The sequence below is a fragment of the Sus scrofa genome, chromosome 15 (genome assembly GCF_000003025.6).
Source record: "Sus scrofa isolate TJ Tabasco breed Duroc chromosome 15, Sscrofa11.1, whole genome shotgun sequence".
Taxonomy (NCBI): domain Eukaryota; kingdom Metazoa; phylum Chordata; class Mammalia; order Artiodactyla; family Suidae; genus Sus; species Sus scrofa.
Window position 1 is genome coordinate 94,889,111 of NC_010457.5, and position 23,807 is coordinate 94,912,917.

Genomic DNA, 23,807 nt, shown 5'->3' on the forward strand with positions numbered 1-23,807 from the left:
TAAAATTTAAAATTCAGTTCGTTGATCACACTAGCCCCATTCCAAATGCTGATTAGCAATGTGTGGCTAGTGATGATCATATTGCAGAGCACAGAAGCAAAATATCTTCATCACTGCAGAAAGTAATATTGGACAGTGTTGCTATAAATTTTTAGAATGAATAAAACATTCTGAGTAAATCTGATCTGCAGAATTTTTTTAATTTAATTTTACTGGAGTGTGGTTGACTTACAATGTTGCACTAGTTTCAGGTGCACAGCAAAGTGAATCAGTCATACATACAAACATATCCATTCTTTTTCCCAGAAAGATTATTACAAACTATTGAGATTTTCCAACACTATACAGTAGGTTCTCACTGTAGAATTTTAGAAGTAAGTGTCCATTCAACATGGCTCACTGAGTCAAACTGGGAAACAGCCTCTTTTCTCCACTCCTACTTTAAAAACATAGAAATTCAAAAAAAATTTTTGTTTTAAATGTATATCCAAGTTCAAAGCCAAACAACAGAAATCCCCAGGTGCCAGAAATAAATAAGAAACTCAACATCAACAGCTGTGTGGAAGCTACAGCCAAAGATTACGAGTGTGTGTGTATCAGTTCTGAGTCAGGAATAAGTACTAGGCCACACATGTACACAATGAGCTACCTGCATAAAGCCTCACAGGAGAAAAAGCCACATGATTTGTGAGACTTAACTAACTGCTGATCCTGGAACTCAGTAAATTCCTGCCTAGAAGAAGAGTAAAGATCAGAAAAAGTAGATGCTCAAGCACTGTTAACAACCACCACCACCACAACTGAACAAACAAAAGGAAATAACAATGTTGAAATAAAGTAACATCTAACTTGGTATAAAGGTCTACAAAAAGATTATACTACAGGATAAATTTTAAAAGCTTTCCCATGGGCATCAGAAATAAGACACTACAGTCATTCAGCATAATAACAGAGGTCCTAGCCAAAGTATTACAAGGAAAGTCATAGGTATAAGGACCAGAAAGAAAGAGATGAAATAAATTATGTGGACATGGTAGAATTGCCCATGTAGAAAAGCCAAGAGGATCTGCAGAAATGTCATTGGAAGTAACAACATATAGAAATGCTTTTGATTTTTCTATTTCTATCTTATATCCAGCAAGGTTGCTGGATATAAGACAGAAATAGAAAAATCAAAAGCATTTCTATATGCAAGAAATACTTGATTAGAAAATATAATAGGCAAAATTACCATTAAATGTCACAAGACACACACACACAAATCAGCTAACTAAGAATAACACTTTAAAAAAAAAAGATGTTAAGCAGGATTATTTATGAAGAAAATTATAAAACATTATGAAAGGATGTGAAAGTCAATCTGTGGAGCTCCTATCATGGCTCAGTGGTTAAGGAATTCGACTAGGAATCATGAGGTTGCGGGTTCAATCCCTGACGTTGCTCAGTGGGTTAAGGATCTGGTGTTGATGTGAGCTGTAGTGTAGGTCACGGATGTGGCTCAGATCCCCTGTTGCTGTGGCTCTGGCGTAGGCCAGCGGATACAGCTCTGATTAGACCCCCTAGCCTGGGAAATCTCCACATGCCACAGGAGCAGCCCTAGAAAAGGCAAAAGACCAAAAAAAAAAAAAAAAAAGTCGATCTGATGAAAATGTTCTGAAACTTGCTTATGGTGATGATTGCATAAGTTTACTAAACATTATTGAGTTGTATACTTGAAATGAGTGAATTTTCTGCTTTGTAAATTATAATTTTATAAGCTTTCTTTAAAACAGACATGAAAAACATTTATAGATGGGAAGGCTCCATATCAAAGATGTCAATTCCCCAAAATTAATCTATAATTCATTGTCATTCCAATCCAAATCTCAATAAAATCTTCCGTGAAATCACAAAAATTTTAAACTCACTTGGAAAATCACAAGTCCAAGACTAGCTAAGACAATCCTGAAAGAAAACAAGAGCAACTTGTCCTACCAGATAAAGACATATTTTAAAGCTATAATAATTTTGAAACAGTAGCTTCATCATAAGTACAAAGTTGCCAAGAAACAGACCTGGTCACATATAGGAACTTGATATATGATAGGGATGGGATTAAGATGGTGGAATAGAAGGACTGGAGCTCAACTTCTCTCCTAAAAACAACAAAATTCACAACTAAAGGCTGAGCATTCTTCACCCAAATGCACTGGAAACCTTAAAAAATGTATCCTACTCCAGAAGAAAAAGAGGAAGACACATCAAGAGGTAGAAGGGGTGATTTCGTGATATAATCAACCCCATACCTCTGGGTGGGCAGCTCCACAGAATGGAAACTAACTGGTTCACAGAGACTCACCTACAGGAGTGAGAGTTCTGAGTCACACATCAAACTCTCACGTGTGGGGATCTGGCACAGGAAGAAAGAGCCCCGGAGCATCTGGCACTGAAGGCCAGTGGACCTTGTGTGCAGGAACTCCATGGTACTGGGGGAAACAGAGACCCCATTCTTAAAAGGTGCAAACGGACTTTCACGTGCACTGGGTGCCAGGGCAGAGCAAAGTCTCCATGGGAATCTGAGTCAAATATGACTAAAGTTCTTGGAGGACAACCTGGGAAAAGAGGGGTGAACATGGCTTGTTGTGAGGGAAGGACATTGAAAGCAAAGCTCTCGGGAGTATTCAGCAGCTGTGCCTTTCTCTGGAGGTGGCCATTTTGGGAAAATCTGACCCCACCCATCAGTCAGCTGCTAAGAAGGCCCACGGCAAACAACAACCCAGGTGGGATCACAGCCCCGCCTTTCAGTAAACAGGCTACCTAAAGACCCTTCAGGCACACAACTGCTTCTAATCCCATCCAGAGACTAATTTCCACCCACCAGAGGGATTAGAACATGCTCCAACAAGCAGTGGGCATCAGCCCCTCTAATCAGGAAGCCTACAGCAAGCCCCCCACTCTGACTTCAGCCACAGGGGGGCAGACAACAGACATAAGAGAGGCTTTAACTCTATTATCTGTAAGAAGGTCACCACACCAAAAACCTATAAAAATGAAAAGACAGAGAACTATAACTCAGATGAGGGAGAAAGGAAAAATCCCAGAAAATCAGCTAAGCCATGAGGAGATTCTCAGCCTCCAGGAAAAAGACTTTAGACTGTTGATGCTGAAGAAGATGCAAGACATTGGAAATAAACTGGAGGCAAAGATGGATAACTTACAGGAAACACTGAGCAAAGAGATACAAGATATAAAACTTAAACAAGAAGAGATGCAAAATACAATAACTTAAATAAAAAATTCGCTAGAAGCAGCCAACAGCAGAATACAGGAGGCAGAAGAATGAATAAGCAAGGTAAAGGACAGATTAGTGGAACTCACAGATGCAGAACAGAAAAGAGAAAAAAGATTCAAAAGAAATGAAGAGAGTCTCAGAGAACTCTGGGACAATGTTAAACGCACCAACATCCCTATCATAGGGATGCCAGAAGGAGAAAAGAGAGAGAAGGAGACAGAAAAAATATTCCAAGAGATAATAGCCGAAAACTTCCCTAACATGGAGAAGGAATCACTCACTCAAATCCAGGAAGCACAACAAGTACCATATAAAATAAACCCAAGGAGGAACACCCCAAGACACATATTAATCAAACTGACCAAAATTAAAGACAAAGAGAAAATCTTGAAAGCAGCTAGGGAAAAGAAACAAGTAACATACAAGGGAACCCCAATAAGCCTATTGGCAGATTTTTCAACAGAAACTCTGCAGGCCAGAAGGGAGTGGCATGATATACTCAACGTGATGAAAGGAAAAAACCTCCAACCAAGATTACATTACCCAACAAGGCTCTCATTCAGATTTTAAGGAGAAATCAAAACCTTCACAGATAAGCAAAAGCTGAGAGAATTCAACAACACCAAACCAGGCTTACAATAAATACTAAAGGAACTTCTCTAGGCAGAAAAGAACAAGAGAAGAAGGAAAGGAAAAAGAGCAACAAAAACAAATCCGAAGGAATTAATAAAATGGCAATAACAACACACATATCAATAATTACCTTAAATGTTAATGGACTAAATGTGCCAACCAAAAGACATAGACTGGATGAATGGATACAAAAACATACCCATATATATGCTGTCTTCAAGAGACCCATTTCAATTTTAGGGACACATACAAATTGAAAGTGAGAGGATGGAAGGAAATATTTCATGCAAACGGGGATCAAAAGAAAGCTGGAGGAGCAATACTCATATCAGACAAAATAGACTTTAAAATGAAGAATATTTTCAGGGACAAAGAAGGACATTACAAAATGATCAAACGATCAATCCAAGAGGAAGATATAACAATTTTAAATATCTACACACCCAACAGAGGTTCACCACAATATACAAGGCAACTGCTAACAATCTTAAAAGGACAAATCGACAATAACACAATCATAGTGGGGGACTTTACTCCCCACTAACAGCAATGGAGAGATCAACCAGACAGAAAATCAATAAGGAAACACAGGCCCTGAATAAAGCTTTACACCAGATGGACTTAATAGATATTTATAGGACATGTCATCCAAAAGCAACAGAATACACATTCTTCTCAAGTGCACATGGAACATTCTCTAAGATTGACCATATTCTGGGCTACAAATCCAACCTCGGTAACTTTTAAGAAAACTGAAATCATATCAAGCATCTTTTCCTGCCACAATGCTATACAACTGGAAATCAACAAGAAAAAAACAGCAAAAAACACAAACACGTGGAGACTCAACAACATGCTACTAAACAACCAATGGATCACTGAAGAAATCAAAGAGGAAGTTAAAAAAAACCAAGCAGCAAATGACAACGAAGATACGACACTCCAAAACCTATGGGATGCAGCAAAAGCCATTCTAAGAGGAAAGTTTACAGCAATACAAGCCCACCTCAGGAAACAAGAAACAGCTCAAATCTACAAGCTAACTTTACATCTAAAGCAGCTTGAGATAGAAGAACAGACAAGACCTAAAGTTAGTAGAAGGAAAGAAATCATAAAGATCAGAGCAGAAATCAATGAAATAGAAACAAAGAAAACCATAGAAAAGATCAATGAAACGAAAAGCTAGTTCTTTGAGAAGATCAACAAAATTGATAAAACCCTAGCCAGACTTATCAAGCAAAAAAGAGAGAGGACTCAAATCAATAAAATTAGAAATGAAAAAGGAGAAGTAACAACGGACACCACAGAAATACAAAGGATCATAAGAGACTACTATATGCAACTATATGCCAATAAAACAGAAAACCTAGAAGAAATGGACCAATTCTTAGAAAGGTACAATCTTCCAAGACTAAACCAAGATGAAATAGAAAAGGATGAATGGACCCATCACAAGAACTGAAATTGAAACTGTGATTAAAACACTTCCAATAAACAGAAGTCCAGGACAAGATGGCTTCACAGGCGAATTCTATCAAACATTTAGAGAAGAGCTAACACCTCTCCTTCTAAAACTATTTCAAAAAATTGCAGAGGAAGGGATATTCCCAAACTCATTCTATGAGGCCACCATCACCCTGATACCAAAACCAGACAAAGATATCAGAAAAAAGAAAACTACAGGCCAATTTCACTGATGAACATAGATTCAAAAATCCTGAACAAAATACAAGCAAACCACATCCAACAATACATTTAAAGGATTGTATATCATGATCAAGTGGGATTTACCCCAGGGATGCAAGGGTTTTTCAATATCTGCAAATCCATCAGTGTGATACACCACATTAACAAACTGAAGAATAAAAATCATATGATCTGCTCAATAGACGTAGAAAAAACTTTTGACAAAATCCAACACCCCTTTCTGATAAAAACAAAACCCTTCAGAAAGTGGACATAATGGGAACCTATCAACACAACAAAGGCCATGTATGACAAACCCACAGGTAACATCATTCTCAATGGTGAAAAGCTAAAAGAATTCCCACCGAGATCAGGAACAAGACAAGGATGTCCACTCTCACCACTACTCTTCAACATAGTTCTGGAAGTCCTAGCCACAGCAATCAGAGAAGTAAAACAAATAAAAGGAATCCAAATTGGAAAGGAAGAAGTAAAACTATCGCTATTTGCAGATGACATGATACTATACCTAGAGAATCCTAAAGACTCTACCAGAAAACTGTTAGAGCTCATCCACAAATTTGTCAAAGTCACAGGATACAAAATAAATACACAGAAATCAACGGCATTTCTACCACTAACAATGAAAGAGCAGAAAAGGAAATTAGGGAAGCAATCTCATTTACCATCGCATCCAAAAGCATAAAATACCTAGGAGTAAACCTACCTAAAGAAACAAAAGACCTGTACTCTGAAAACTATAAGACACTGATGAAAGAAGTCAAAGATGACACAAATAGATGGAAAGACATACCATGCTTGTGGATTGGAAGAGTTAATATTATCAAAATGACTATACTACCTAAAGCAATCTACAGATTCAATGCAATCCCTATCAAATTACCAAGGACATTTTTCACAGAACTTGAACAAAATATTTTAAAGTTTGTTTGGAAGTACAAAAGACCCAGAATAATCAAAGGCATCATGAAAAAGAAAAATGGAGCTGGAGTTATCAGGCTCCCAGAGTTCAGATTATACTACAAAGCAACAATCATCAAAACCGCATGGTACTGGCACAAAGACAGAAATATAGATCAGTGGAACAGGATGGAAAGCCCAGAATTAAACCCATGCACCTACAGCCAACTCATCTATGACAAAGGAGGCAAGGATATACAATGGAGAAAGAACAGCTTGTTCAATAAGTGGTGCTGGGAAAACTGGACAGCCACATGGAAAAGAATGAAATTAGAACACTCCCTAACACCATACACAAAAATACACTCCAAATGGATTAAAGACCTAGATATAAGACCAGACACTATCAAACTCCTAGAGGAAAACATAGGCCAAACACTCTCTGACATGAACGACAGCAACATCTTCTCAGATCCACCTCAGAGTAATGACAATAAAAACAAAAATAAACAAATGGGACTCAACCAAACTTCAAAGTTTCTGTACAGCAAAGGAAATCCTAAACAAAATGAAAAGACAACCCACAGAATGGGAGAAAATCTTTGCAAATGAATCAGCTGACAAGGGATTCATCTCCATAAACACCTTCTGCAGCTCTATACTAAAAAAAAAAAAAAAAAAAAAAAAAAAAACCCAAACAACCCCATCAAGAAATGGTCAGAAGATCTAAACAGACAGTTCTCCCAAGAAGACATATAGATGGCCAAAAACACATGAAAAGATGTTCAACATCACTCATTATTAGAGAAATGCAAATTAAAACCACCATGAGGTACCACCTCACATCAGCCAGAATGACCATCATCAAAAAGTCTACAAACAAGAAGTGCTGGAGAGGGTGTGGAGGAAAAGGAACCCTAGTGCACTGCTGGTGGGATTGTAAATTGGTGCAACCACTGTGGAAAGCAGTATGGAGATGCCTCAGAAAACTCAAAATAGAACTACCAGTTGATCCAGCAATCCCACTCCTGGGCATCTATCCAGAGAAAACCACGACTCACAAAGACACACGTACTCCATTGTTCATTGCAGCACTACTTACAATAGCCAAGACATGGAAACCACCTAAATGTCCATCGACGGAGGAGTGGATCCAGAAGATGTAGTACATATACACAATGGAATATTACTCAGCCATTAAAATGAACGAAATAAGGGCATTTTTAGCAACATGGATGGACCTAGAAATGATCATGCTGAGTGAAGTCAGCCATACAATGAGACACCAACATCCAATGCTTTCACTGACATGTGGAATCTGAAAAAAGGACAGACGGAACTTCTTTGCAGAACAGATGCTGACTCACAGTCACTGAAAAACTTACCATCTCCGGAGGAGACAGTTTGGGGAGTGGGGGGATGTGCTTGGGCTGTGGGATGGAAATCCTGTGAAATCAGATTGTTATGATCATTACACAACTACAGATGTGATAGATTCATTTGAGTAATAATAAAAACAAAAAAATTAAAAAATAATAAAATTTTAAAAAAGAAATTAATATATGATAGAAGTATCATTAAAATTAGTAAGGAAGGCATGAAGTATTCAATAAAAGACATTATAGCATCTGGCTTTCCAGCTGGAAAATAAAGTTAGATGACATCACATGCAAAAAAAAATGCAAATACATTACAGACTTGGAATATAAAAAACTATTCAAAGAAAATATAGGGAGTTCCCGCCGTGGCGCAGTGGTTAACGAATCCGACTAGGAACCATGGGGTTGCGGGTTCGGTCCCTGCCCCTGCTCAGTGGGTTAACGATCCAGCTTTGCCGTGAGCTGTGGTGTAGGTTGCAGACGCGGCTCGGATCCCGCGTTGCTGTGGCTCTGGCGTAGGCCAGTGGCTACAGCTCCGATTAGACCCCTAGCCTGGGAACCTCCATATGCCACGGGAGTGGCCCCAAAAAATAGCAAAAAGATAAAAAAAAAAAAAGAAAATATAAAAGAACATCTTAAAAGTGTCCATGTTAATAAGTGTTTTTAAAATGCAAAAAAGTAGAAATTATAAAGGAAAAGCATGGATACATTTTACTTAATCAAACAAAAACTTGTATATACTAAAAGATAAAGTAGCAGACTGAGAGAAGTGTATTTGTTATACATATAATATATAATATATAAAATATATAATATATAAAATCCAAGAATCCAGAATACACAGACCTATAAAATCAGTAAGAAAAAGACAAAAGAAAGATAAACAAAGGGTGAAAATGAAAAGAAAACCTAAATGATTAACATAAGAAAACATCTCACTTGTGTTCAATGAAATACAAATTAATACCACAATAGGATATCAAACATGCAAAGTTTAAAAACAAAACAATGACAGAAAGGGCATGAGGATACTGAAGTATTGTACTTAAGAGAATAACTTGGAAACATTGAAAATGAATAAACTCTAATCTATTCATTCAGCTTCTATTTCTTCTAGAAACTTTTGCACATGGACAATAAGGGTGTACCTATAATGGTATAACAATCTGTATTAGTAAAAATTTGATATACTCTAAAACACCCATTAATGTAGAATAGATAAATAACATGGGGTTCTGAATAACATACAGCAGTTATGTTCCATGTTATTAAAAACAACTTAAGGAATGGTATACACAGTAGGAAAGTACTCATGCAAATTTCCAAAACAAAAAAGTAATACTATATTTGTTCATAAACACATAGTAAAAATATAAATTACAGCCTGATAGGATGCACTCAAAATTAACAACAATGGTTGTTTCTGGAGAGAGAAAAATGTTTCTGGAGAAAGAAAGAAATGGAACTGAAGAAAGCGACAAAGCAGACAGGACTGTAATTTTAAAGACTCATAGAATTCTATTTAATTCTAATAAATTGTAAGAAGATGTTGGAGGAGTAAGCTGTTGTACGTACCTTCTCCCACAAACGCATCAAAAAAACACATTTACATGTAGAACGATTCACAGAGAACATCTAACCACTGGCAGAAGAACTTAAATCTCCAAAAACAGGAAGAAACCCTTGACATAACTGGGTAGAAAAAAAAAAGAAAGAAAAGAGAGAGAGAGAGAAGGAATCAGGACGGGACTAGCATTCACGAGAGGGATCTGTGAAAGACAAAAGGAATCCACATCCTGAGAAGCCACCTAACTGATGGGAGATCAGCTGAGACAGAGAGACCTCAAACTCTCCAAGAAAAGCACAGGAGTAGGACTGAGAAGGGCAAGGCAGAGTGAGAGCTGCACAGATCGTCTGCAGCACCAACCCGGACACCACAACCTGAGACACTCGGGTCAGGGCTGGGCACTGAGTCTCAGGGAGGTCAGTTCTGGGGAGAGGACAAGGATTGGCTACATGGAGAAAGCCTGAGGGGCTAAGAAGCAGTATGCCACAGAATGGGGAGTACAATGCCACAGCCAAGGGAACCCAGGACGAGGTCTGGACCCTCAGGAGAAGCAAGGCACCATTGGGGAGGGTAAGAGGAGGAGAGGCAGACTGCCATAGGAATCTTTGTACATGTGTGGGCTCTCAGAGGTTGAGGTACCTCTGGCACAGGCTACAGGTAGGGCGAAGCAACTTTCTGGGGCTATGGGAGACCAGGCACTTCTCATGCAGGTTATGAGTGGCCAGGCACTTCATGTGTGGGCTAAGGGCAGCAGGAGGCTAAGCACAACTCAGTGCCTCTTGCAGTGGGGCCAAACCACAGCAGTCAACTCAGAAACCAGAGGGAGACGTGGCCTGCTACCACTAGGGGTCTGTGAACAGGCTCCACCTGCAGACCCAATCACCTCAGAGATCAGCAAAAAAAGAGTGCTGTAACTGAGCACCACCTGTTGTTGCTCTCGCTCCCCTGGGAACACATCCACCCTGCTGCTGTTACCGCCAAATGCTCTGGGCAGCATCCACATAATTGATCACTGTTACTTCCCAGGATGCTGCAACTAGGAGCAGCCCGTGCAGCACCTCCTGCATGAAGGAACTAAGTGGGACAGGATGCTTGTTGCATGTCTACAGGTGGAAGGGCAAACCACTGCAGTTATCTCTGACTCCAGAGGTGGGTATGGCCTGCCACCATAAGGGGTCCATGAACAGGCACCACTTGTGGCCCCAATAACCTCAGAGGGCACCACAGAGGAGGGCATTGTGACCAAACAGCACCTGTTGTTGCTCTTACTCCCCTGGGAACTCACAGACCCTGCCATTGCCACTGCCAAATTTTCTGGGCACCTCCTAAATCTGCCTAAGGCTCCGTACCACTTCCCAGTGCCCTGCAACTAGGAGTAGCTTGCACCACCTTCCTGCAGGTCTTTGTTACTGTCAAGAGCCCAGCAACCAGCACTGACTACTAGCCCTACCCACTGCCTCCTTCTCCCTGGAAACACACTCAGCACCCTGGGGATAACAGCCTGCTCACACTGAAGAAAGAGACAGCAAATATCCAAATGCCCACGCCAAAAATAAATAGTAACAGCCTACCAAATACCAAGGGGCACCCCTGCATAGAAATAGCCCTCCAAGACTACGATTTGGTTTCCCTAAACTCACAGAGAAAGAAAAATATAAGCAAGATGGAGAAGCTCAGGAAAAATTCCCAGTTAAAAGAAGAGGAGAATTCACCTGAAACAACAAAAATGAAACAGAATTCTGCAGCCTAATAGACACTGAATTCAAAAGAGAGATCATGAAAATATTGAAGGAATTAAGGGTGAATATGAAGGAATTAAGAGCATATATAAACAGTAAAAATGCACACTACTTTAAAAAGGAAATAGAAAATATAAGGCAGAACCAAGAATAATGACAAAATTCATTTGCAGAGACACAAACTGAGTTAAAGCCACTAAAGAGGAGAATGAATAATGCAAAGGAACAAATTAGTGATTTGGAAGATAGAATAACGGAAATCACCCAATCAGGATGGCAGAATGAAAACCAAATTAAGAAAAAAAAACATGAAAACAATATAAGAGATCTATGGCATAATATAGAACAGGCCAATGTATGCATAATAAGAATTCCAGAAGGAGAAGAAAAAGAAAAGGGGATTGGAAATATTTTCGAAGAAATTATGTCTGAAAAGTTTCCAAATCTAAAGGAAACAGATGTCAATATACAGGAAACACAGAGGGCCCCAAACAAGTTGAACCCAAACAGGCCCACAACAAGATATATTATAATAAAAATGGCAAAAGTTAGAGATAAAGAGAGGATTCTAAAGGCAGCAAGAGAAACACAAAGTATTAATTACAAGGGAACCCCCATAAAGTTATCAGCTGATTCTCTATAGAAACACTACAGGCCAGAAGAGACTGGCAAGATATATTCAAAGTTCTACAAGGGGAATGTTTACAGCCTAGAATACTCTACCCAGCAAGGCTATCATTTAAAATAGAAGGAGAAATAAAGAATTTCTCCAACAAACAAAAACTAAAAGAGTATAGCAACACTAAACCCATTCTAAAAGAAATATTGAAATGGTTTCTCTAAATAAAAAAAAAGTAAGAAATAGGATGGAGGAAATCACAACTGGGAAGCAACCACTTAAATAAGACAGTATACAGATCTAAAAATTAAATTAAAAAAAACCTAATGTAAAAGTGACAAACACAAGGAACAGCAAAAGGACAAACATGAAGATATTAAAAAAAGACATCAAAATCATAAAATGTGGGGAAGGATCATTTTTTTTTAATAATGTGTTTGAGCCTATATGACTATCAGGCTAAATCAAGCAGATATAGGAAGGGATTAACATACTTAAAAAACAGGGCAATCATAAATCAAAACCAAACATTACACTCACAAAAACTAAAAAGAAAAGTACTCGGGCATAAAATAAATGGAAATCAGCCAACCAAAACAAGAAAGAAACAAAAGAGAAACATAGAATCAAGTGGAAAAGAAGGTTTAAAATGGCCATAAATATGTATTTAGCAATAATTACCTTAAATGTCAATGGACTGATTGAGTCAATCAAAAGACACAGAGTGGCAGATTGGATAAAAAAGCAAAAGCCTACAATAGGCTGTCTACAGGAGACTTACCTTAGGGCAAAGGAGACATGAAGATTAAAAGTGGTGGGATGGAAAAAAGCTATTTCAGGCCAATGGACAAGACAGGAAAGCAGGAGTTGCAATACTCAGACAAAATATACTTTAAAACAAAGGCCATAAAGAAAGACAAAAAAGGAAACTATTTAATCATAAAAGGATCGATTCAAGAAGAGGATATTATAGTCGTCAATGCCCCTAATATAGGAGCACCCAGATACATATAATAAGTATTAACAGACATAAAAGGAGAAATTGATAGGAATACCATGATAGTAGAAGACTTTAACATCCCACTCACATTGATGGACAGACCCTCTAGACAGAAAATCAATTAGGCAACAGAGATCCTAAATGACACAATAGAAAAATTAGACTTAATTGACATTTTCAGGACATTACATCCAAAAAAATCAGAATACACAGTCTTCTCAAGTGCACATGGAACATTCCCAAGGATTTACCACATACTGGAGCACAAAACTAACCTCCACAAATTTAAGATTATAGAAATTATTTCAAGTATCTTCTCTGACCACAATGCCATGAAACCAGAAATCAACCACAGGAAAAGAAATGAGAAAAAACTAATTACATGGAGACTAAACAACATGCTACTAAAAAACCAATGGGTCAATGAGGAAATCAAAAGGGAAATTAAAAAATATCTCAAGACAAATGATAATGAAAACACAATCATTCAAAATCCACGGGATGCCACAAAAGCAGTGTTTAGAGAGAAGTTCATAGTGAAACAGGCCTTCCTCAAAAAAGAAGAAAAATCTCAAATTGACAACTTAACCCACCACCTAAAAGAATTAGGAAAAGAACAAACAAAACCCAGTCAGCAGAAGGAAGGAAATTATGAAGAGCAGAGAGGAAATCAATAAAACAGAGATTCAAAAAACAATAGGAAAAAAAAATCAATAAAACTAAGAGCTGGTTCTTTGAAAGGGTCAACAAAATTGACAAATCTTTGGCCAGACTTGCCAAGAAGAGTAAAGAAAAAACCCAAATAAACAAAATAAGAAATGAAAAAGGAGAAATCCCAAAGGATACTGCAGAAATACAAACAACCATAGAATACTATGAACAATTATACGCCAACAAATTTGACAACCTAGAAAAAGTGAACAACTTTCTAGAGATAGCACACCAAAACTGAATCAAGAAGAAATAGATCAATTGAACACACTGATAACTAGAAAAGAAAATGAGCATGTAAAAAAAAACTCCCCCACAAACAGGACCAGATGGCTTCACAGGTTGAATTCCACCAAATATACAAAGAAGAACTTATACCCATCCTCCTTAAACTTTTTCAAAAGACTGAAGAAGGAACATTCCCAAAGACATTCTATGATGCCACCATCACCCTAATACCAAAACCAAAGATACTACCAAAAAAGAAAATTATAAGCCAATATATTTGATGAATATAGACACAAAAATTCTCAACAAAATTTTAGCCAACTGAATCCAACAACATATAAAAAATATACACCATGACTAAGTGGGATTCATTTCAGGTTTAAAGGATGGTTCAAAATATGCCAAATCAATCAATGTCATACTCCACATCAACAAAGAAAAGTCAAAAACCACATGATCATCTCGATAGATGCAGAAAAAATATTTGACAAAGTCCAACATCCATTCATGATAAAAACTCTTACCAAAGTGAGTATAGAGGGATCATACCTTAACATAATAAAAACCATTTATAACAAACCCACAGCAAATATAATACTCAATGGAAAAAGATGAAAGACTTCCCACTAAAATCAGGAACAAGACAAGGATGCCCACTCTCACCACTTTTATTCAACACAGTACTGGAAGCCCTAGCCACAGCAATCAAACAAATAAAAGAAATAAAATTTATCCAAATTGGAAGAGAAGAGGTAAAATTGTCACTGGATGCAGATGACGTGATACTATATATAGAAAACCCTAAGGACTCAACACAAAAATTACTCCAACTAATCAACGAATTCAGCAATGTAGCAGGATACAGGATTAATATTGAGAAGTCAGTTGCATTTCTGTATACTAACAATGAAATATTAGAAATGGAATATGAAATACAATACCTTTTAAAACCACAACCAAGGAGTTCCTGTCGTGCCTGGAGTTCCCAACATGGCTTACTGGTTAAGGAATCCAACTAGTATCCATGAGGATGCAGGTTCAATCCCCAGCCTCACTCAGTGGGTTAAGGACCCAGTATTGTCATGAGCTGTGATGTAGGTTGCATACGTGGCTCAGATCCCACATTGCTGTGGCTGTAGCATAGGCCGACAGCTACAGCTGCAATTCAACCCCTAGCCTGGGAACCTCCATATGCCGTGGGTGTAGCCCTAGAAAGACAAAAAAAGGAAAAAAAATGAAATAAAATCACAACCAAAAAAATTAAATACCTGGGAATAAACCTGACCAAGAAGGTGAAATACTTACATGCTGAGAACTATAAAATATTAATCAAGGAAATTAAAGAGGATTCAAAGAAATGGAAATATATTCCATGTTCCTGGGATGGAAAAATTAATATTGCAAAAATGGCCATACTACCCAAAGCAATCTACAGATTCGATGCAATCCCTGTCAAATTACCCATGACATTTTTCACAGAACTATAACAAACAATCCAAAAATTTATATGGAACCATATAAGACCCAGAATTGCCAAAGCAATACTGAAGAACAAAAACCAAGCAGGAGGCATAACTCTCCCAGACTTCGGACAACACGACAAAGCCACAGTCATCAAGACAGTGTGGTACTGGTACCAAAACAGACATACAGAACAATGGAATACAATAGAGAACCTAGAAATAAACCCAGACACCTACAGTCAATTAATCTTCGACAAAGGGGGCAAGAATATAAAATGGGAGTTCCCGTCGTGGCGCAGTGGTTAACGAATCCGACTAGGAACCATGAGGTTGCGGGTTCGGTCCCTGCCCTTGCTCAGTGGGTTAACGATCCGGCGTTGCCATGAGCTGTGGTGTAGGTTGCAGACGCGGCTCGGATCCCGCGTTGCTGTGGCTCTGGCGTAGGCCGGTGGCTACAGCTCCAATTCAACCCCTAGCCTGGGAACCTCCATATGCCGCGGGAGCGGCCCAAGAAATAGCAACAACAACAACAACAAAAGACAAAAGACAAAAAAAAAAAAAAAGAATATAAAATGGGAAAAAGATAGTCTTTTCAGTAATTTCTGCTGGGAAAACTGGACAGCTGCATGTAAATCAATCACACTCACACCATGCACAAAAATAAACTCAAAACGGCTTAGAGACTTAAACGTAAGACAAGACACTGTCATACTCCTAGAAGAGAACACAGGCAAAACACTCTCTGACCTTACAAATGTTTTCTTAGGTAAGTCTCCAGGGCAAGAGAAGTAAAAGCAAAAATTAACCAATGAGTCTTAACCAAACTGACAAGCTTTTGCACAAAAAGGAAACCATATAAAATATAAAAGAAAACCTACAGAATGGGAGAACATAGTTTCAAAAGATGCAACTGACAAAAGCTTAATCTCTAAAATGTACGAACAACGTATACAACTCAACAGTAAAAAAACCCAACAACCCAATTGAAAAGTGGGCAAAAGACCGAACAGACATTTCTCCAAAGAAGACATACAGATGGCCAACAAGCATATGAAAAAATGCTCAACATCATTGATTATTAGAGGAATGTAAATCAAAACTACTATGAGGTACCACCTCACACCAGTCAGAATGGTTATCATTAGTAAGTCAACAAATAACAAATGCTGGAGAGGGTTGGAAAAAAGGGTACTCTCCCACACTGTTGGTGGGAATGTACAACCACTATGGAAAACAGTGTGGAGATAGCTAACAAAATTATGGAAAACAGTATGGAGATAGCTAACAAAACTAAATATAGAACTACCACATGACCCAGCAATCCCACTCTTGGGCATAGATTTGGACAAAACTTTCCTTGAAAAAGACGCATGCACCCGTATGTTCACTGCAGCACTATTCACAATAGCCAAGACATGGAAACAACCTAAATGTCTATCAACAGATGAATGGATTAAGAAGATGTGGTATATATACACAATGAAATACTACTCAGCCATAAAAAATAACAAAGTAATGCCATTTGCAGCAACATGAATGGAACTAGAGACTCTCATTCTGAGTGAAGTAGGTCAGAAAGAGAAAGACAAATACCATATGGTATCACTTATATCTGAATCTAATGTACAGCACAAATAAACCTTCCCACAGAAAAGAAATTCATGGACTTGGAGAACAGACTTGTGGTTGCCAAGGCGGAGGAGCTGGGATAAGGACAGACTGGGAATATGGGGTTAATAGATGCAAACTACTGCATTTGGAATGAATAAGCAATGGCACTGGGAACTGTATCTAGTCACTTATGATGGAGATGAGGGAGGATAATGTGAGAAAAAGAATATATATATATATATATATGTACATATATATGTATGACTGGGTCACTTTGCTATACATAGAAAAATTGACAGAACACTATAAGCCAACTACAGTGGAAAAAATATTTTAAAATAAAATGAAATATAAATAAATTTTAAAACATCAAACAAAAATAAAATATAGATGTCTATTTATTCTGAGCTGAGTACACAAGTATTTATTATATTATTCCCTGTAATTTAACACTTGAAACACATGCTTGCTAAATGTAACTACTGTTTCACTTACAATGAAATCTCGAACACTGACTATAAAGAAATTTCAGTTCCTGTCATGGCTCAGCGGTAACAAACCTGACTAGTATCCATAAGGACTTGGGTTCGATCCCTGGCCTCACTCAGTGGGTTAAGGATCCGGCCTTGCATAAGCTATGGTGTAGGTCACAGAGGCAGTGCAGATCCCAAGCTGCTGTACCTGTGGTGTAGGCCGGCAACTACAGCTCTCATTTGACCCTAGCCTGGGAACTTCCATACACCATGGGTGCAGCCCTAAAAAGATTTAAAAAAAAAAGAAAGAAAGAAAAAAGAAAAAAAAAGAAATTTCATCCCAGGGTTCCTCAAGAATTAGGAAATGATACTTCATTTTATAGTGAAAACTGGGACTCAGTTTTTTTTGTTTTCCAAGAAAGCTAGCCATATGATCAGAGTTCATGTTTCCATATTGACTGTATGGCCAATAGTGGTTAAGGATAGCCTATTTAATAATAAAGTATGGATTGTCTGGGAATTAAGAAGTCATGCTAGTTTAATCAAGTTTATTCCTAACACAAAGTATATAAACAATTAAATAAGAGTGTCTGTTGATTACATTTTAACAACTCATGTTGTGCAGCTTATGTCTTGATTCTACTTTCAAAACTCTCAGCAGAGCACACATACCAATGGCATTGTTCAGCATATACTCCTCTCTGAAAAAATCTTGAACCATCTTTGGGTTTGTCTTTGTATTTTCTGAGATCACTACAAGAAAAAAAGAAAAAAAAGATCATAAATCCACACACACAAAAAGTGTTTTCCAGTAAATACAGCCAAATAGAATAAATTTAAAATACTGTGATTATCAATCCGTACCAGAAGGTTCTAGAAGGTTCTGAAGTTGCCCATGCCACAGACACATTATGGTTAGCCCCAGATCCAGAGTCCAGTCAAAACTTCAAGGCAGGAGTTCCCATCGTGGCTCAGTGATTAACGAACCTGCCTAGGAACCATTAGGTTGCGGGATCGATCCCTGCCCTTGCTCAGTGGGTTAAGGATCTGGCATTGCCATCAGCTGTGGTGTACGTTGCAGACACAGCTCGGATCCCGCATTGCTGTGGCTGTGGTGTAGGCTGGCGGCTACAGCTCCGATTCAACTCCTAGCCTGGGAACCTCCATATACTGCAGGAGTGGCCCAAGAAATGGCAAAACAAACAAACAAACAACAACAAAAAAAAAAAATCAAGGCAAAAATTCTTAATCAAAACCTCTCACAAAGTGTTATCCTTACATTAGAAATCATGTATTGCTACAAAACGCATTTTCTTTTGACTATTTTCTGTAGAACCTTAACAAACACTGGCTGGATACACATCTTAATTCAAAGTACATTATACACATACAAAGAAATATATGCGGGTACCATACATTTTGAAGACTGCAGCTTTGTAGTATAGTCTGAAGTCAGGGAGCCTGATTCCTCCAGCTCCATTTTTCTTTCTCAGGATGTCTTTGGCTATTCTGGGTCTTTTGTGCTTCCAAAGTTTAAAATACTTTGTTCAAAGTCTGTGAAAAATGTCCTTGGGAATTTGATAGGGATTGCATTACATCTGTGGATTGCCTTGGGTAGTATAGTCATTTTGGTAATACTGATTCTTCAAATCCAAGAGCATGGTATGTCTTTTCATCTGTTTGTGTCATCCTTGATTTCTTTCATTAACGTCTTAATAGTTTTTAGGGTATAGGTCTTTTGTCTCTTTAGGTAGGTTTATTCCTAAATATTTTATTCCTTTTGATGTGATGTGGAACAGGATAGAAAGCTCAGAATTAAACCCATGCACCTACAGCCAACAAAGGAGGCAAGAATATACAATGGAGAAAAGACAGCCCGTTCAATAAGTGGTGCTGGGAAAACTGGACAGCCACATGGAAAAGAATGAAATTAGAACACTTCCTAACACCCTACACAAACATAAACTCCAAATGGATTAAAGACCAAGATATAAGACTGGATACTATAAAACTCTTAGAGGAAAACATAGGCCAAACACTCTCCAACATAAACCATAGCAGTATCTTCTCAGATCCACCTCCTAGAGTAATAACAATAAAAACAAAAATAGGAGTTCCCGTCGTGGCGCAGTGGATAACGAATCCAACTAGGAACCATGAGGTGGCGAGTTCGATTCCTGCCCTTGCTCAGTGGGTTAACGATCCGGCGTTGCTGTGAGCTGTGATGTAGGTGGCAGACACGGCTCGGATCCTGCGTTGCTGTGCCTCTGGCGTAGGCTGGTGGCTACAGCTCCGATTAGACCCCTAGCCTGGGAACCTCCATATGCCGCGGGAGCAGCCCAAGAAATGCCAAAAAAAAAAGACAAAAAAAAAAAAAAGAAATCCCTTAAGCACCTTCAATGGAATGGCCCTGACTGTTATAGCAAATTTACAGGGGGGAAAAACTCATCCCTTCCCAAATGAATAGTTTTCAAAAATTACTTGGGGTGGGATTTGAAAAAATAAAATAAAATAAAAACAAAAATAAACAAATGGGACTTAATTAAACTTAAAAGTTTCTGCACAGCAAAAGAAACCCTAAATAAACCAAAAACACAACCCATAAAATGGGAGAAAATATTTGCAAATGAATCGACTGACAAGGGATTTATCTCCAAAATTTATAAACAACTTCTGCAGTTCAATACTAAAACAAAAAACAGTAGGAGAGAGGACAAGACGGCGGAGGAGTAGGGGGACATGCTCGCCCTCTCCCACAAACACAAGAAAAAAAGCACATATACAGAATAAATGACTCGCACAGAACAGCAACCAATCGCTGGCAGAGGAACCTAAACTCCAATAACGGCAAGAAGTTCGTGACATTACTGGGCAGAACGGGAGAAAAGAGGAGAGTGAGAGAAGGTGAATCCGAGTGGGATGGGTGCTCCCGAAAGGGAACTGCGGAGGAAAAAGGGATCCCACACCCTGGAAAGTCACCTACTCGGGGGAAAGATCAAACAAACTGGAGGAATCTCCAGATGCAGAGAAGACTGTAGCAGTAAGTTGGAGTACGGAAAAGCCGATCAAGAACCCAACGGACCATCTGAACTACGGGCACAGTCACCAAAAATTGAGACGCCTGGGTGGGGGCTGGGCACCGAGACCTCGCCTCCAAAGGTTAGTCCCCGAGAAAGGGCTGGGGGACGCCTGGGTGGGGGCTGGGCACCAAGACCTCGCCTCCGAAGGATAGTCCCCGAGAAAGGCCCGGGGGATGCCTGGGTGGGGGCTGGGCACCGAGACCTCGCCTCCGAAGGTTAGTCCCTGAGAAAGGGCCGGGGGACGCCTGGGTGGGGGCTGGGCACCAAGACCTCGGCCCCAGACGTTAGTCCCCGAAATCGGGCTGGTGGGGCGGGGCGGAGCGGAAACTGCTTGGGAGGTCTAGAAACCATTTGATGGGGCAGAGACTGCCTGGGAGACTAGAAGACAAAGCTGTCGCAGAGGAAGGGAGCAATACACTAGGGGCAGGGAAGTGGAAAGCCGCATCAGAGGGAACCTGGGAGAACAGCCTGGTCTGCGCCCATGCTGGGGAGGGGGGAGAAGAAGAGGTAGGTCCCCATAGAATACCCCCCACGGCACAGCAAGCTTACAGGTCCACTAGCTAGCTGAAAGCTGTGCTTCCGAGTGCATCCCCTCCCCCAACCCCCGCCACCCCCTACGTTCTCGCCGAACCTGGGGCTGCCTGCCATCCAGGAGGGCTGGCCTCAACAATTGCCTGAAGCCTACCACCACAGGGGCTGTCCCTGCACAGGCCTGCTTGCCCTTTGGAGGGGCTATACTTCCGCACAGCAGCACCAAACACCACCAGCCCCCAAGAAAAGGCCTGCAGCTCAGAAAAGCTAGAACAAGCCTAGCCAGGCCGTGAATAGATCTGCCTAATTCTCGGATGGTTTTTCTGAGTCGGGCTGCCCCGGGGAGGAGCCTCTTGGGTTTCCAGTGGCCCTGCTACCCGCCCAAGCCCCCAGGGGGTGCCGAGACCTAGTGGACCAGCTGCATAGGACTGCCAGCTCCAGGCAGGAACCCCTGCAGCCCAGAAAAGCTGCAACAAGCTTGGTCGAGCTGGGAAAAGATCTCAGACGGTCTTTCTGAGTCGGGCTGCCCTGGGGAGGAGCCTCTTGGGTTTTCAGCGGCCCTGCTGGCCACCCAAGCCCTCAAGGGGTGCCCCACTCCCACGGAATAGCTGCTCAGCACCACCAGCCCCCTGGAGGAGTCCCTGCAGCCCAGAAAAGCTGCAACAAGCTTGGCCAGACTGTGAAAAGATTCGCCTACATTCTCAGGCCATCCTTCTGAGTTGGGCTGCCCTAGGGAAGAGCTTCTTAGGTTCTCAGTGACCCAGATAGCTGCTCCAGCCCCCAGGGGGTGCTGCACTCCTGAGGAACAGCTGCCCAACACTGCCAACCCCCTGCAAGAACCCCACAGCCTAAAAACACCAGAGCAAGCTCTGCATGACCAAGTGAAATCTGCTACCATCGTGGTGTGGACCTCCCAGTCCTGTCTGCCCTCAGGAAGCCCTCCTTTGCTTCAAAGAAACACTGTTAGCCCCATCAACACTCCAGAAAAGCCACACTGCCTCAAAAAAGATTGACCAACAACACCAGCCCTCAGGAAATATTCCATGGCAGTGACAAGGCAAACACTGCCCGATCACAGAGAGTACAACTCCCTCAGGAGAAAGAAAACAACAAGCAAGATGAAGAAGCTGAGAAACCACCCCCAGTCAAACCAACAGGAGAACTCACCTAACACAGTCAACAATGAAACAGATCTCTGCAGTCTGACAGACCTGGAGTTCAAAAGAGAAATAGTGAAAATACTGAAGGAATTAAGAGAAGATATGAACAGTAATGCAGATACCCTCAGAAAGGAACTAGGAAATGTAAGGAGGAACCAAGAAAAACTAGAACATTCATTTGCAGAGATGCAAACTGAACTAGGGGCAGTAAAAACCAGAATGAATAATGCAGAAGAACGAATCAGTGATATGGAAGATAGAATAATGGAAATCACTCAATCTGGTCAACAGACAGAAAACCACATCAAAAACTGGAAAGCAATATAAGAGACCTATGGGATGATATAAAGCGGGCCAATCTACACATAATAGGAATTCCAGAAGGAGTATAAAAAGATAAGGGGATGGAAAATATATTTGAAGAAATTATCGATGGAAACTTCCCAAATCTCAAGGATACTGGGTTCAAGATACAAGAAGCACAGAGGGCCCCAAACAAACTGAACCCAAACAGACCCACACCAAGACACATCATAATAAAAATGGCAAAAGTTAGTGATAAAGAGAGGATCCTAAAGGCAGCAAGAGAAAAACAGAATGTTACCTACAAGGGAACCCCCATAAGAATATCAGCCGATTTCTCTACAGAAACACTACAGGCCTGGAGGGAATGGCAAGAGATATTTAAAGTGCTAAAAGGAAAAAACATGCAACCTAGAATACTCTATCCAGCAAGAATATCATTTAAAATAGAAGGGGAAATAAAAATGTTTTCCAACAAACAAAAACTTAAAGAATACAGCAACACAAAACCCACGTTAAAGGAAATATTGAAAGAGCTTCTCTAAACCAAAAAGAAAGGAAGGAAAGGGAAGAAAAATGAAAAGAAAAAAAGAAGAAGAAGAGGAAGAACTAGGACTGAGGAAACCGCAATCAGAGAGCAGTCACTCAAATAAGCCAGCATAACGATTTAATCATAAACATGCTTCAAACAAAATAAAATTAAAAAGAAAAAAATTAAAAAGTCATCAAAACCATAAAAAGTGGGTAAGGGATGTTAGGAAGTAAATAACCCTTTTTGTTTGTTTGTATGTTTCTCTTCTTAATTTTAATATAGTAATGAAGTGTTTGAACTTACAAGACCATCAGACTAAAACACACAATTATGGGAAGGGGTTAGCATACTTAAAAAACAGGGCAACCACAAGCCAAAAGCAAATATTGTATTTGCAAAAAATGAAAAAAAAAATACACTCAAGCAGATAATAACAGGAGACCATCCAACCAAAAAAAAAAAAAAGAAAGGAAGAATGGAGAACCACAGAATCAACTGGAACTCGAGGTTCAAATGGCAATAAATAATCATCTATCAATTATCACCTTAAATGTCAATGGACTGAATGCCCCAATCAAAAGACACAGAGTGGCTGAGTGGATAAAAAGGCAAAAACCTTCAATATGCTGCCTACAAGAAACTCACCTTAGAACAAAAGATACATATAGATTGAAAGTGAAAGGGTGGGGAAAAATATTTCACGCCAATAGACATGTCAGAAAAGCAGGAGTCGCAACGCTCATATCAGACAAAATAGACTTTAAAACAAAAGACATAAAGAAAGACAAAGAAGGACACTACTTAATGATTAAGGGAGCCATCCAAGGAGAGGATGTTACTATCGTCAACATATATGCCGAAAATATAGGAGCACCAAGATACATACAACAAATATTAACA

The 23,807-nt window shown here is 39.7% G+C and overlaps 1 protein-coding gene across 3 annotated transcripts in view; it reads right to left on the minus strand.

Moving 5' to 3' along the window:
- HIBCH (3-hydroxyisobutyryl-CoA hydrolase) overlaps positions 1-23,807 on the minus strand; it is a 145,619-nt gene that overhangs the window by 93,367 nt on the left and 28,445 nt on the right. For all 3 annotated transcript variants that reach the window (XM_021076263.1, XM_021076264.1, XM_021076265.1), the window contains one exon: positions 17,974-18,054. In XM_021076263.1, coding sequence (XP_020931922.1) covers positions 17,974-18,054 — 81 coding nt within the window. The remainder of the gene's footprint in view (positions 1-17,973; positions 18,055-23,807) is intronic.